The sequence below is a fragment of the Salarias fasciatus genome (genome assembly GCF_902148845.1).
Source record: "Salarias fasciatus chromosome 7 unlocalized genomic scaffold, fSalaFa1.1 super_scaffold_4, whole genome shotgun sequence".
Classification (NCBI taxonomy): domain Eukaryota; kingdom Metazoa; phylum Chordata; class Actinopteri; order Blenniiformes; family Blenniidae; genus Salarias; species Salarias fasciatus.
Genome location: NW_021941229.1, coordinates 14662630 through 14676687, shown reverse-complemented (window position 1 = coordinate 14676687; position 14058 = coordinate 14662630). Strand labels below are relative to the sequence as shown.

The following is a 14058-nucleotide window of genomic DNA, read 5'->3' as shown; positions in this document are numbered from 1 at the left end:
CTGAGCTGGACATGTAACGTTTGCTGTGAATGTGTTTCAGCTTTCTTTTACAAGAGGGAGAAGAATGTAAAACTGACCAGCCAAAAGTTTTATTCTTTCATTTTGGAATCTTTCTATATTTTCAGTGTTTTGTGATAAAAGGTGCTGTGAGATTCAAATGCGCTTTGTGAAATGTGTATAATTTTACATGAAAAGCTTCTCATTAAAATATATTTTCTTGGATAAAACAGCTGCTTTCCCCCCCGTTTTTTTTAAATAAATTAAAAAAATAAATAAAAATAGAGAAGTGGGTGTATCTTTTTTCCAGTATTATCTGTTTTAATAATTTATATGTCACACCAACAAGAAGTTCTCATCAAATATAAATGTTTAGATTTTACAAAAAACAGTCCAACATTCTGGTAATGAAAAGCTGAACAGATTAGAGCTTTGTGATGACTTTCTATATTTAACTAGGTGAATGTGTTTACTGCTTTAGTCATTTGCTTCAGCCAACATCACTTCATTATCATGTCTTTTTTTTTTGCCCTTTGTATCTTTTCATTCTCTACATTTTATTTTATGCTCTACTGTTAATATTGCATGTGTCCTCAGCCACTGACAGTATAATAAAATTGAGAAAATTACACCCACACTAATTAAATGACTGAAAAAAAATGGGCAAACCTGTTATTACAAGAAAATTAAAGGGAAATAAACCTTCCTTAAGTTATTTCAAAGAAGCCATTTGCTGTGACTAAAATGCGTCATCGTCATATCCATTTCCAGTGAGAACATCTAAATGGTGATGAAATAATGTGTAAATGTCATGTGTCACGGCAAGTTTTCCGAAAGGTTAAATAAATTCATTCAAGCAAAACCAGCAAAGGTTTTCAGTGTGAAACAATAAGTGAACGCTCTGCCTCCTGTTCTACTTTTGGAGAACTGATTGGAACTTCCAGCAGACCAGCAATCTGAGAACGAAGAGTCAACAATATACTAACAGCTCTTCAAGATATGGTGGGGCCTGGTTGTCAAGAGCTTTATAGGTTAAGAGAAGGATTTTAAATTCCATTCAGGAAGCCACTGAAGAGATACGAATACTGGGCTGATATGATCTCTCCCGCTGGTTCTTGTCAGAACTCTTGCTGCAGCATTTTGAACCAGTTGAAGACTTTTAAGGCCGTTGTTGGGCCCCTGATAGCAGAGAATTACAATAGTCTACTCTAGAGGTAACAAATGCATAGATTACTTTCTCAGTGGGTGCAACTGGGGGTCAAAGGTCATGCCCAGGGACAAACAGAGGTAAAGTGTCATCTTCAAATCAAGCTTTCTTTTCTTGGTTAGAGTTCTACAAGAAGATATAAAATAATGATCATTGTGCACACATCAAATCTACTAACAAACACTGAAAAAAAGCCAAATTCCTTCCATTGGTACCACTTTATCATTAGAAGTCTAAGAATCTAAAATAGAAGTAAATAAAAGTAGAGAGTCGTAAGCAAAATCTGATCAAAAGGAAAAAGTTTTGTGGAACTTTCCCAGATTCAAATACCATTGAACCTTTGGTGACATGATTGCTTTAAAAAAATAAACAAAACATTGTGAAGTACCAGCAGGCTCCAGAGTGGGTCAAAGATATTCTGTGATCCACTGCATATATTTCAAGGAAAAAAGTTGAGTTAATCTTTGTGAAACATTGCCCTCTGCTGACTTTCTGCCTCGCGTGCAACACAGAATGAAAGGCTCCCTGGGAGTGACAAGTATGCATGAAAATGGACGGAGAAAAAAAAAGCAGATCAAAAAAGCAGATTTTTTTTTTTTTTTAAGTATTTTGAGTGTGTACAGGGATGGAGCTCTGCTGTGAGAGGCCTTCAAAAGAGGAACTGGGAAAATAACTGTGGAGGAACCAGGGTCTGTGGCCTGCCCTGTGCACTCTGAGCCTTTATGAGAAGTCTGGAAGATGAAATCCAGGTTCTGATATGAAGTGTTCCTTTTTAACCAAAGAAACTGACATTTTTGGAGAGGAGTTCAGGAGAACACTTTTAACCCAGCCAGGCTTTGAGGAAATGCTCATCAGGGTTGGTTAGTGGTTTGTCTGGGACAGCACGAGGGCTGCTGAGCACTAAGATGGCTGAAATTCACAGCACAGGCTTTTTTTTCTGACTAGGTGCCTAACAGAAATATCAGAACCTGGATTTAATCCTCCAGTCTGCTCACAAAGGCTCTGAGGGTACACAGTAAAGGTCACAGACCCTGATTCCCTCCAGGGTCATCAGGGTCTAACAGAGGGCCGGCGATTAGGCTGGGCATCCTGGGCACTTGCCCAGGGCGCCGAGCCATAGGGGGCGCTTGATGAGGCCGTGAGGCGAACCGCCCAGGGTGCGCCGCTGTGACAGCTGTTTGAGCAGTGCTTGGTTCGCTTGCTTGCGCCCCTCGACAACTATTGGCGACTGTCACCCCCCCCCAGCAGTCAACATGTGTCGGCCCTTTGTCAAGACCGTCCCTCAGGAGTCCTCAGACTGAACCACTTCTACTTACCTGCATTGTTTGTGTCCTTCGGTGTTTTGGTGTTCCTGCTTCAATGTTCCTGAATGTTCCTGGGGCTTTTTGAAGAAACATTTTTTTTAAACCATTTGTGCCTGTAAATTGGCTGTCATTTTTTTTGTTAATTTTTTAATCTATTTGTTTTTGGGGAGGTTTTTTGTGACCTGCCTGGAAATTGGCTCTCTTTTGTTGAGTTTTCTTTGACCTTTTTTTTCATTTCTTTTTTATGTATTTGTGCCTGGAACTCCCTATGTTGAATTCCTGTCCTTAGTTCTACTTCGTAAGTGCTTAGCCCGCCTACGGGCTTCGCTAGTGGCACACCTCCATCTCTGTCCAATCCACTGAGACTATACAAAGCTCGACGCACCAATCCCCCATGCGCGATGGCGCAGCGCCACGCCCCTCACTGAGGGTACATAACCTTGGATGGCGCTACAGCAAACCCTTCTTCTTTCTCAGCTCTCCATGAGACTTAGAAGCCACTTCTCCTCTCTGGATCAAGATTCTGCAAAGAAATGGACTCCCAAAGAAATGGTCCCAGCTCGGGATCAGTCGCCATCGGGCGTCAAGCCCTTCTCCTGCCGCTCCTGCGGCATTCCGCTCATCGTGAAGGATTGTTACGAGCACTGCTTCCTCTGCCTTGGCTGGCAGCATCACCGCCAACAGACCTCCTGCCCGGCCTGCCTCGCGCTGCCGCTCGAAGAGAGCCAGTGGCGAGCGGCCTTCATGGGCGCAACGTGCTCAGTTCCTGCCCGTGAGGATAACGTTGAGGATACCGCCGCCCCCCACCGCCAAGGAACTGCCTAATCACCGGCGCTTCCTTCACGCTCTGGGCACACTGCGGCTGCGGACGCGGGGCATAGCGGTGCTGGGGCCGCTAGCTCTCCCGCTGTGCACGCCACGCAAGCGGAGCGCTGCCGATGTCCTTTCAGCACCCAGCAAACGCTCCAGGCTGCACTGTCCGCCGGCTTCGGCTCGAGTGAGCATGACGACGCGTCAGAGCGGCGACGTCATCCCGGTCTGGGTCCCCGCCGTGGGGCATCCCGGCCCCGCCTGCACCCATAACGCTCCCAGCAGCATTTGTCCGCCGGCCTCTGCTCGTGTTAGCATGACGAGGTGTCAGAGCGGTGGTGCCGTAGCGCCCCGGGCTGCCGCCATGCAGCGTTATTGAGCTTCCCAGCTCCGGCATCATTTCCGAGGTCAGCGGCCTGGTAGACTCCAGGATCACACCGCCTCTGCTCGGGTTGTCCCCAGCAAAGCGCCGGTCCATGGCCCCGAGGCGGCCGCCCGTGCTCATTCAAGGGACGCCCCCTCCACGGCCCTTTCGCCGGGGGCCCCCCGTCTCCCGAGGCCGGAAGGACGGGTGGGCCGTCCCCGCTGGCCGTGGTGCAGCCACTCACACTCCGGTTTCACACGTGTCATGCTATGTTGGGACTGCTTTCTCCATAGCTGTCCAGGACGCTGAGAAGCGGCTATGCCCTGCAGTTTGCCTGTCGTCCGCCTCTCTTCAACGGCATCCTTCGTACGTGGCTCGCATGCTCTGCGGGGGCAGCTGCTCTCGCAGCGGAAGTAGCCTCACTCCTCCGCCGGGGTGCGGTCACGGAGCTGAGCGCGACAGAGGCGCACTCGGGTTTTTATTCCCCCTACTTCTTGGTCCCCAAGAAAAGCGGGGGTGTGACACCCATTCTGGACCTGAGGGTCCTCAACACTCACATAGCCACCAGGAGGTTCCGCATGCTGACAGTCAAACACCTCCTGGAGAGCATTCGACCCGGGGACTGGATGACTTCGGTCGACCTGACGGACGCCTACTTCCATATGCCCATTCTCAGAAGGCACAGAGCCTTCCTCCGCTTCGCCGTGGGGACCAGGTATTTTCAATACAACCGGCTCCCCTTCGGCTACTCTCTCGCTCCTCACACCTTTACCAAGTGTGTCGAAGCAGCGTTAGAGCCCCTCCGTCGTCGTGTTCTGAGGATCCTCACTTACATCAACGACTGGCTCATACTGGTGTCCTCTCATCAGGAGGCTGTGCTGCACACGACCCAGGTCCTGCACCACATCGAGCTGCTGGGGTTCATGGTGAACCGACACAAGAGCGCACTCACCCCAGCTCATGGCTTGCATGGCTTATCTGGGGTTGGAGCTGGATACACTCTCCATGATGGCCCGCCTCTCCGAGGAGAGACGAACCTCCCTTCTCTCGACCCTGAAGTCTGCAATGACCGCATCCCTGGACGGGGTCCGATTGATCAGGATCATCCTGGGTTTGATGGCCATGGCCCACCCAGTGGTCCAGCTGGGCCTTCTACACATGTACAGGCAGCAACGGTGGTTTGCACGCCTCCGCTGCATGGGGAAGCAGGACGGATGTAGAAGGTTCCTGATCCTACGCCAAGCACGCGAGGATCTCCTTTATTGGATGGATCCTGCTCTCCTAATGCAAGGAGTTCCCCTGGGCTGCGTGTCGCATCATGTTGAAGTGTTCACGGATGAGTCTCTCGCAGAAAGGGAAGGCACCCTAGACCACCACGCAGTGGGCGGTGCTTGGGATTCGACTCCCACTCACATCAATGTGCTGGAAATGACGGCGGTGCAGAAAGTCCAGCTCCATTTCCAAGCCAGGCTGAAGGGCAGCCACGTGCTCATCAGGACGGACAACACTACGGTGGTCACGTACCTGAACAGGCAGGGGGGGGACCCGGTCTTCCCCTCTTCATCACAAAGAGATCGAGATCCTCCTGTGGGCGGACCGGCGCCTCGCGTCTCTCAGAGCGTGTCATGTGCCCGGAGTCCTCAACGTCGGTGCAGACAGAATGTCCCGGGGAGGCCCATTCCACGACAAGTGGGGTCTGTCCCCATGGGTCGCGGCCCGACTCTGGTGCAGGTTCGGACCCTCAGTGGCAGACCTTTTCGCCAGAGCAGAAAACGCACAGTGCCCACTCTGGTTCTCGCTCAGGTCGTCAGACGCTAGGGGTAGATGCCTTTGCACATAGGAACTGGCCTCCAGGCCTCCTGTACGCGTTCCCTCCGATCCACCTCTTGACCCCACTGCTGTGCAGGGTGAGGTTGCACAATCTTCAGGTGATTGTGGTGGCTCCGGACACCCCGAGTGCGCGGTGGTTCCCGGACTTGGTTCAGCTGGCAGTCGGGGACCCGTGGCCGATTCCCGACAAGCCCGATGCGCTGCAGCAGGCAGGGGGTGCCCTTCGGTCCCACCCCTTCCTGGGCGGGAGGCTCCTGGCTTGGAGGCTGAGTGGGTGAGACTAGTGAAACGAGACCTTCCCCCAGCGGTGGTATCCACCATCCAGAATACCAGGGCCCCCTCTACTGTCAAGGCCTACAGGTCTCGGTGGCAGCTCTTCACATTGTGGTTCTCGGAGAGAGGCTTGGACCCGGTCTCCTGCGCCATTGGTGGAATTTTGGAGTTCCTCCAGGCCCTGCTGGACAGCGGTCGCGCTGCATCCACCCTGGTGGTGTTTGCATCGGCCATCACAGCGGCTGCTTCTCTGCACGTAGTCACCCGCTTGTGAAGCGGTTTCTGGGCAGGGTGTGTCGGCTGCGACCACCCCCCAGGCATGTGGTCTCTTCATGGGACCTCCATGTGGTGTTGGAGGGTCTTAAGGGACCTCCCTTCAAGCCTTTGGAGCAGGCGGAGGACCACTTTCTCTCCTTCTAGGCTGCCATCTTGTTAGCGCTAGCATCCGCCAAAAGAGTTGGGGATCTCTGCGCTTTTTTCAGTCCACCCATCCTGCCTGGTGTTCAGCGAGGATGGGGGACTCGTGCACCTCTGGCCTAACCCGGCCTTTCATCCTAAGGTGATCACTTCAGACTTCTGGTCGTGAGTGATCCGGATCAGGGCGCTTGACGCCATGCCTGGCTTGTCTGGGGACGACCCACGGCTGCGGTTGATGTGCCCGGTCAGGGCTCTGTGTTGCTATGTCCAGCGCACAGCTGGCTTTCGCATCACGGACCAGCTGTTTGTGAGGTTTGGAGCCCGGGGGCGTGGATCCCCGCTGAACTCTCAGCGTCTCGTCCACTGGGTGGGGGGCGCTATTGCAGCTGCCTACGAGGCAAGGTCTCTCTCGCCACTGGCAGTGATTCGTGCTCATTCCACACGACATGTGGCTGCCTCTGCGGCCCTGTGCAGAGGGGTCACGGTTAGTGACATCTGCCAGGCTGCCTCCTGGGCCTCTGCGTCCACCTTCGCGCGTTCATATCTGTTGGATATGTGCACTGACTCTGTGGCCATGTCGGTTTTCATCGAGAACAGGAGTTCGGTCGTCTAACCGTTTCGGTCCCTCTGCCGCGTCCCGGGTGGGGTCGCGGACCAGGGATTCCCTGCCTGCCGCTTGGCTCTGCCGCGGCCTAAGGATGTTGTTGACGGTGTTGCGGGGACAGGAGTTCTGCCACTTTTTTGGGTGTTGCTGCCACTCCCCGTGTGTGGGTCACGGGCCAGAGGTTCCCCAGCCTGCTGCTGTGGTTTTTCATGTGTGATGCGCTGTGTGTGGTTTTGCATGTGTGTCGCTACGGCAATGCTTCTGTACGCCGTGGATGCCTACCTCGTCCTTCGGGAGTTCTACGGCCATTCTGGACGTATGGTTTGTTTACTTCCGGCTTACGCACCACTCTCGTCAGCAGGCCAGCTGGGAGTACATTCATCGACGTACGGCCTTTGCCTTGATGAGTACCACTAGCGAAGCCCGTAGGCGGGTTAAGCACTTAATCGTAGAACTGGAGTTACATCCAGTAACTACTAGTTCTACTTCGTAAGTGCATGCCCACCTACCTGCTGCCCCAGCTGTCTGCTTCCCTTGTTTTGCTGACGTCAGAAGAAGGGTTTGCTGTACCCTCGGTGAGGGGCGTGGCGCTGCGCCATCGCGCGCGGGGGATTGGTGTGTCGAGCTGTGCATAGTCTCAGTGGATTGGACAGAGATGGAGGTGTGCCACTAGCGAAGCCCGTAAGTGGGCACGCATTACTCGGAGAACTGGAGTTACATCCAGTAACTACTAAATACTTTGGTAGTTTTTGAGAGGAGGCATCATCCTGGCATTATGCTGTATGGATTCATGCTGCCAGCAACACCACCACCGTGTGGTTGGTTTGTAGTACTGCATAGAGGAAGAAATGTCTCCAGCGGTGTCTCAGCACTGCTGGATGTGGAAAATCTGTGCGCACACACACACACACACACACACACACACACACACACACACACACACACTCCTCCCTGTGTAAGATAGTCAGCAGAAAGGAAGAAGTAGGGGTAGCCTCTGCTGTGCTGACCAGAGATACACCTCATCCTCTTGCAGACGAAGAATCATCGGGTTTAAATCTGAACCAGATGCAGAGATGGTTTTCAACCACGAAAAGAAATCTTTTTCACCCTTTGGATCACGGGATGTGTCTGGAGTATAAGGTGAGAGTGGATAAACATTTCCATTATTACTATGTTATTCATTAATGTTTGACCAATGGTACAATGTGCACTAATTTTAGATATTAAAGAGCAGATTAAAATCATGATGGTGATTGCAGGAGGTTGAAATTTAATGAGATGCTCCTGATGTTCCAGTACTTTCATCACATTTGAATTCCACATGTATTGTACTCATGCTGTTCATCTTCATACACTTTAAAAATATTAATAACACACTTACTCTCTTTCATGCAGGTAAACCATCATGTCTTGCTCATCTGACATGCTGCAGTTTATCTTTCCCACCCACGGGAGTGCTGCTCTCAGCAAAATGAACCTGCTGAGAGAGGAGCATCTCTTCTGTGATATCACTCTCATCCTTGGGGGGCCTCAGGGCTCCAGCGTCCAGCCTGTCTCTTTCCACGGCCACAAAGTCGTGCTCGCAGCATCCTCTGACTTCCTTCGGGACCAGTTTCGGTTCCACGAGGGTCGGACGGAGCTGAGTGTGGCTGTGGTTTCTGATGTGAATGTTGCTCAGATGCTGCTCCTGACCTGCTACACTGGGTTTCTACAGGTGCAAAAAAAAAAAAAACATCTCAGCTTTTATTGACATAATGAATAAAAACTAACATGTTCAAAATTACTCATACCCTTTGAAAACTATGGCAATGTATGCAAAAATCCAAAGTTGTTAAATATTCCAAATAGTCCAAGCTGTTCTAAAACATCTTTATTCCCCTGATTCATTGGGAACAGTTGTTTTTATCAACTCAGCCCATGAAGAGCAGCAGCTCTCTGCACTTAGTTTGTAGACAGTCGTCATCACAGGAGCTCACTGAGGACCTGCAGCTGCACGGTGTGGCTGCTCACAGGTCAGGAAAGGGTTAAAAAGTCAATTCTACATGTTTTCTTTGCCCATGGAAACATCTCATGACAGACAGTTCAGTGGACACTGAATACAGCTGAGTTCACAAATACCTGCTCGTGTTTTTGATGCTCCTCTGAGCAAATAAGACTTCTGGTCTTCTGTATGAAACAAAAAGTGAATTGTTTGGTCACAATGATTTATCCTTCATTTGGAATTAAAAAAAAAAAACACTCTTTCAAGAATCCTTCAACACGGAGAATGAACTGAGAGATGGCAAGACCCTCCAACCTGAAATGGACAAAATATCACTGGAGACAAGCAGGAAGCTGTTCAGCAGGGCCCGTTTGATACGAGCCAATCAAAGGCTTTCGGTTGATTATTGAGAAGGGTTTGGGCAATTTTGAACATGCCATTTTTTTGTTCAAACCTAAATAAAAGATGAGAGCATTTCTTTTCCACAATGATGGTTCTTGTACATTGTGTTATTATCTTTAGGAACAATGCTATGCTATTTCCAGTCCCAAAAAATTGCCTAGAATATGAACAATTTTGGGCTTAAGTATATTTGAATAGTTTAGTTCAGCTAAAAAGTTATGAGAAAATGTTGTTTCAAAAAATGAAGTGAGTTTTAATGGTTGTATTGTACAATGATGTTAAGATCATTGCTCTAGATTAAATTCAAATCAATTGAGGTTTATTTATATCGCACCAAGTACAATACTTTCAGAGCATTATTACACAGAAACACCTAAGAGAGCTAATGTTATTGTTTTATTGATTACTGTGTTGCAGGTTCCTTTTAAAGAGCTGGTGAGCTACCTGACTGCTGCCAGCGCCCTCCAGATGAACCAGGTGGTGGAAAGGTGTGCCCAGGCCGTTTCCCAGTACCTCAGCCCCATCCTGGCCTTCCTGAAATTGGAGGGAGCCTCAGGACAAACGGAAATCCAGCAGCTGGACGGCAGCTGGCCCGGCACCAGCCTCGAAGCAGAGGAGGAAAAGGATGCGGCCCGGCCCAACATGAACATCCAGGACACAGACACACAAGGCGGGGGAGCAGACGGGACTCAAGATACAAGAGTAATAAAGGTTGAGGTAGCATCATCTGAAGAGACAGCATGTTGTCTGAACACTCTGGAGTCAGAGGAAGGTGAAAGCATTCACCCTTTGCAAACAAACAACACCATGTTTCCTGTTCATCCCACTGCAGGGACTCTCAAGTGTAAGATCCACCCTCCGGCCATTTTCCACGGCCTCGTTTCCCCTGGTGTCGGTACAAGTTCTGCACGCAGTGTAGATCAGGTGGAGAGTCCCCAGAACCGACAGGAAGCAGAAGCAGAAGAGGAGAATATGCATGTGTCAGTGGTTCAAGTGCAACAAGGTGCAAAAGAAAACATTTCTGATTTACTCTGCCACTCCGCAGCAGCTCTGTCAAACAGTGCTGTTGCTGCAGCAGACAGTGCAGAGGCATTCGTTCAGAGGCCATACCTGTGCAGGAGGTGTGACAGAGTCTTCCAGCACTTTAGAAGCTACGTCAGTCACCTGAAGGAGCACAGACAGTTCTCCTGTTTGCTCTGTGGGAAAGATTTTTCTCAGAAAAGTCACCTGACGCACCACATAAGCGCCCACGGCGGCGCCAGGCCTTTCAGATGCCCGCTGTGCCACAAGCTGTTCATCCAGAGGAGCACCCTGCAAGACCACCTCTCCCTGCACACAGGGGGCAGGCCCCAGAGGCTGCCTGCTCACGAGGCAGGTCTCTGATGCTCCACGAGGGGGCGTCATGGAGAGAGCAGTCTGCAAAATGTGTTTGAGACTGCTATAGGCTGACAGCAAGGCACATTTTAATTTCCATGAGAAATCAAAACAAGTATATAGCACGGATGGACACAAATTCTTCAAAACTACATGTGGATGTAATTTAGGCAGCATAGATTTATCAGTGCAGAAATGATGAATATTTCTCACACAGTCACACAGATTGGTGGGATACAACTAGAATCACTCTTGCTCAATGAATACTAGAGTACTGAATACATCAAATAATTGTTGTGACAAAATTTGAAAAAAGTACTGCAGTTCATAAAGAAAATGAAAAGGCTTTTACTGCGCTCCGGTGGAAGTTATTTACTGCAGAGTAGATAGCTCGCGCAGACATTACTTCACCATTTGACCCGTCTGAAATTGTGTGCAGTTCGCTGAGCATGAATCTGTGAGTGAGTGGGTTTTGCCCACGTGACTGAGAGGGTTTCTATGCTCTCGCTTCCAGGTCCTTCCATTCTTATGCCTCCTTGTATCCTTCAGTTATCCTTTCGGCCCAGAAATGTCACTGTTGCTCTTCTTACAGAGTGGCACACTAGCCAGTGGGCATCTGAAACACTACAGTGTAGAGAAACAGAGTGTGTGTGTGTGTGCCTGTTCAGATCCTACAGCCATATAAATGTGGTGGTGGTGTTTATGTAAAAAAATAAGGAAAAAAAACATGAAATAATTTAATTACTTTCAAACATGTCAATTATATTGCCTTCATTTCTTTAAAAAAATCCAAACCATTTGCAAATAACCTGGTGATGTGGCAGGAAAGTTCAAGTCTTAGCATGAAGCATTCATAATGACATGCTAAAGGACCGAGCTAAAAATATCTAACGAAACATAGTTTGATGTTGTGACGTTTCCATAAATCCTCTTAAATTTCCCTTCAGCAGCATCCAGTGTTTCATCTGCCTGAAGTAGGTCAAAATACATACATGGTGCACATGTGCTGCACGGAGCTGTGCATATAAACCCCCACACAAAAACTAAATGTGGCTTTTGCAGCGCCTCCATTATGAATGAGAAGCTGAAAGAGGAAAAGGAAGACAAAAGGGAAGATGGAGGAGTCGCTTGGCACAGATATGGAGGCTCTTCATGTGGTGATAATTCTAATCTTTATAAGTATAGTGGTAATGTTGTTGGTGCATCAAGAAGACTGTATGCTGTGCAACAATATGAGAGGAAATGCTTTTTTTTCTTTCACACCCTAAAGATTTTCAACAACAAAATAACCATAAAAAGGTGGATAAATAGAACATTAATATGAGCATGAAATCTCATTTTGGATCCTAGATACCATTAGGATTATAGCAATTATAATTATATATATATATATATATATATATATATATATATATATATATATATATATATATATATATATATATATATACATAAAATTGCCTATTTTTTCTTTATATAAATAAGGATTTGAAGCATTTTAAGTAATACTACTGCTCTGAGCACTTTTACTTTTCAGCTCAGCTGAGGCTGTTTCATCAATTATCTCCACTCCTGTATTATTTCCTGTAAACAATCCCATTCAGTTATACAGGAAAGGGCTGCGATTGGCAGATGGACAATGAGCAAAAAATCTCCATGAACTTTCTACTATGGTTTCAGTGTCCCTTGTCTTACTGTACATTAAAACATGTATTTTAAAGACTTTGTGATTTCATTCTTTATTCAAAATATATGGCAAACATTTAGCTTTCCGTTGTTAATATTGTGGTGAATGAAAATAATATGTCCTCATGATGACAGTTAAATAGTGGGATGTCTTTCTAAGTCCATTATAAACAGCAAGGTAAACCCTGATCCATTAAATAGGATTACAACCTTGATAAATTAGTTACAACCAGCAGCATAATCCAGTCTGGTACTGACCACTGCTGAGCATGTTAAATAACCAGTGTTCGGAATAACCCCATTTAAATGACTATGTTACACCATTATGTGACCATATCTGTACTACTGTTTATTCCAAGGCTCTTAATGATAAATTGAAATATTCATACTTAAATAGCTGTACATAGTTAAAGAAATAAAATTTTTGGCCCATTTTGCATCTCTTCCTCCCAGTCTCTGCATCTGATTGATGCATTAGAAAAAAATCTTGAAAATACAAAGTTTCCATCCTCTTTTCCAACTCGGAGGTGTGAACCAATGCCAGCTGACTAATGGCAACAGGAAGGCAAGACAAAGTTCATTTACTGATATAACACATTTCAGTTCCAAATGCTTTGCAGCCATGCACAGCTGACTGGGGCAAAAGCAATGAGAAGTAGCAGCATTCAGAATGAGGTGCTGCTTTCTGGTCGATAATTTAGAATAGATAAACCAGTAAAGACTCAAGTCAGCGGAAGACAACACGGATTAGCTTCACTCAGACTTGCTGAGACATCGGTCCTTTAATCCTCACTGTATCCTTCAAGTTATAATAAGATATTTTTGTGGTTATTTTTATTTGGCCTCAGGTCAGAGTTCATGATCAAGCCAACATTTCTGGCTTTGTGTAATTTTTTAATGTCACAGACTGAAAGAGAGCGCTAACCTTTGTTCTCGACATTTTGCTCAAAAAAAAAAAAAAACCCTACTACTTTGGTTGTAACTTTCTTAAGCTGAAGGAAATGTTGACACATCAAAAGTTTGGTGCTTGTGGACCGTTGTCTCCTGGTGAAAGAGTGATGGGAGTCTGTTCTTGTAGATGCAGATGGATACTTACAACTTATTTGCAATTTTGTTCAGCTCAGGCTTGAAATTACCTGTTGGCACAATTAATTCCTTGTTTGATACATAAAGTTTAAATCAGTTTAGTACCCACCAAGTATTCCATCAAGTGGAGCAGAAATTCATGATTAAAAGAGTTAAATCCCACAGTAGGCTAAGATGTGCTGACAGACATTTCCCCACTCTCTGCTGTATTGGAGATTTTAATAAGAGTCATGTCTGAGCTGTGGTGTGGATGGAAAACTGAAAGACACCAAAGGGGCTGTTACTAGGCGAAACTTTTTTCTCAAGAATTATTGCCAAAAAAAGGTCAGATAAGGTCATAAGTCATTTCAAGGGCAAACACAGGAAGACAGATAAATCCACAGTCATTCTGACATCTACAAGAAATGTTCAGTCACTACCTCGCCACAAATTCATGTTTTTGAAGAAACCCGAGCATGCAAACACTGAACAAGAAACATGCGCACACAGAAAAAAAGTAAAAATTATATTTTGCAAAAATCCAGAGATGTGTGTCAATTGGAATTTCTTTTTCTAGCAGGAAACTAGAAACTTGTGGGATGTTTAACTGTTTTTAAACACTTCTCAGCAGATATATTTTGTGTTTAAAAAAATGTCAAAAACATAAATAATTGAATTAATAAAGCAAGAAAAGTTTTCCCCTCAGTGGCCTATGGAGGGTTCAGACTGCCCCTCTTCCGTGAA

At 47.0% G+C, this 14058-nt stretch overlaps 1 protein-coding gene across 1 annotated transcript; it reads left to right on the top strand.

Moving 5' to 3' along the window:
• Positions 1-8211: 8211 nt before the first annotated feature.
• LOC115383444 (zinc finger and BTB domain-containing protein 26-like) lies at positions 8212-10572 on the top strand. The gene is made up of 2 exons (XM_030085624.1): positions 8212-8520; positions 9607-10572. Exons 1-2 carry the CDS (start codon positions 8212-8214, stop codon positions 10570-10572), a joined length of 1275 nt encoding a protein of 424 aa, XP_029941484.1.
• The last annotated feature ends 3486 nt before the right edge of the window (positions 10573-14058 follow it).

Excerpts from the sequence above, each read along its gene's own strand:
- LOC115383444 (XM_030085624.1), top strand. The coding sequence starts at position 8,212 with ATGTCTTGCTCATCTGACATGCTGCAGTTTATCTTTCCCACCCACGGG. Across the intron at positions 8,521-9,606 it reads GCTACACTGGGTTTCTACAG|GTTCCTTTTAAAGAGCTGGT; the intron begins GTGCAAAAAAAA and ends ACTGTGTTGCAG.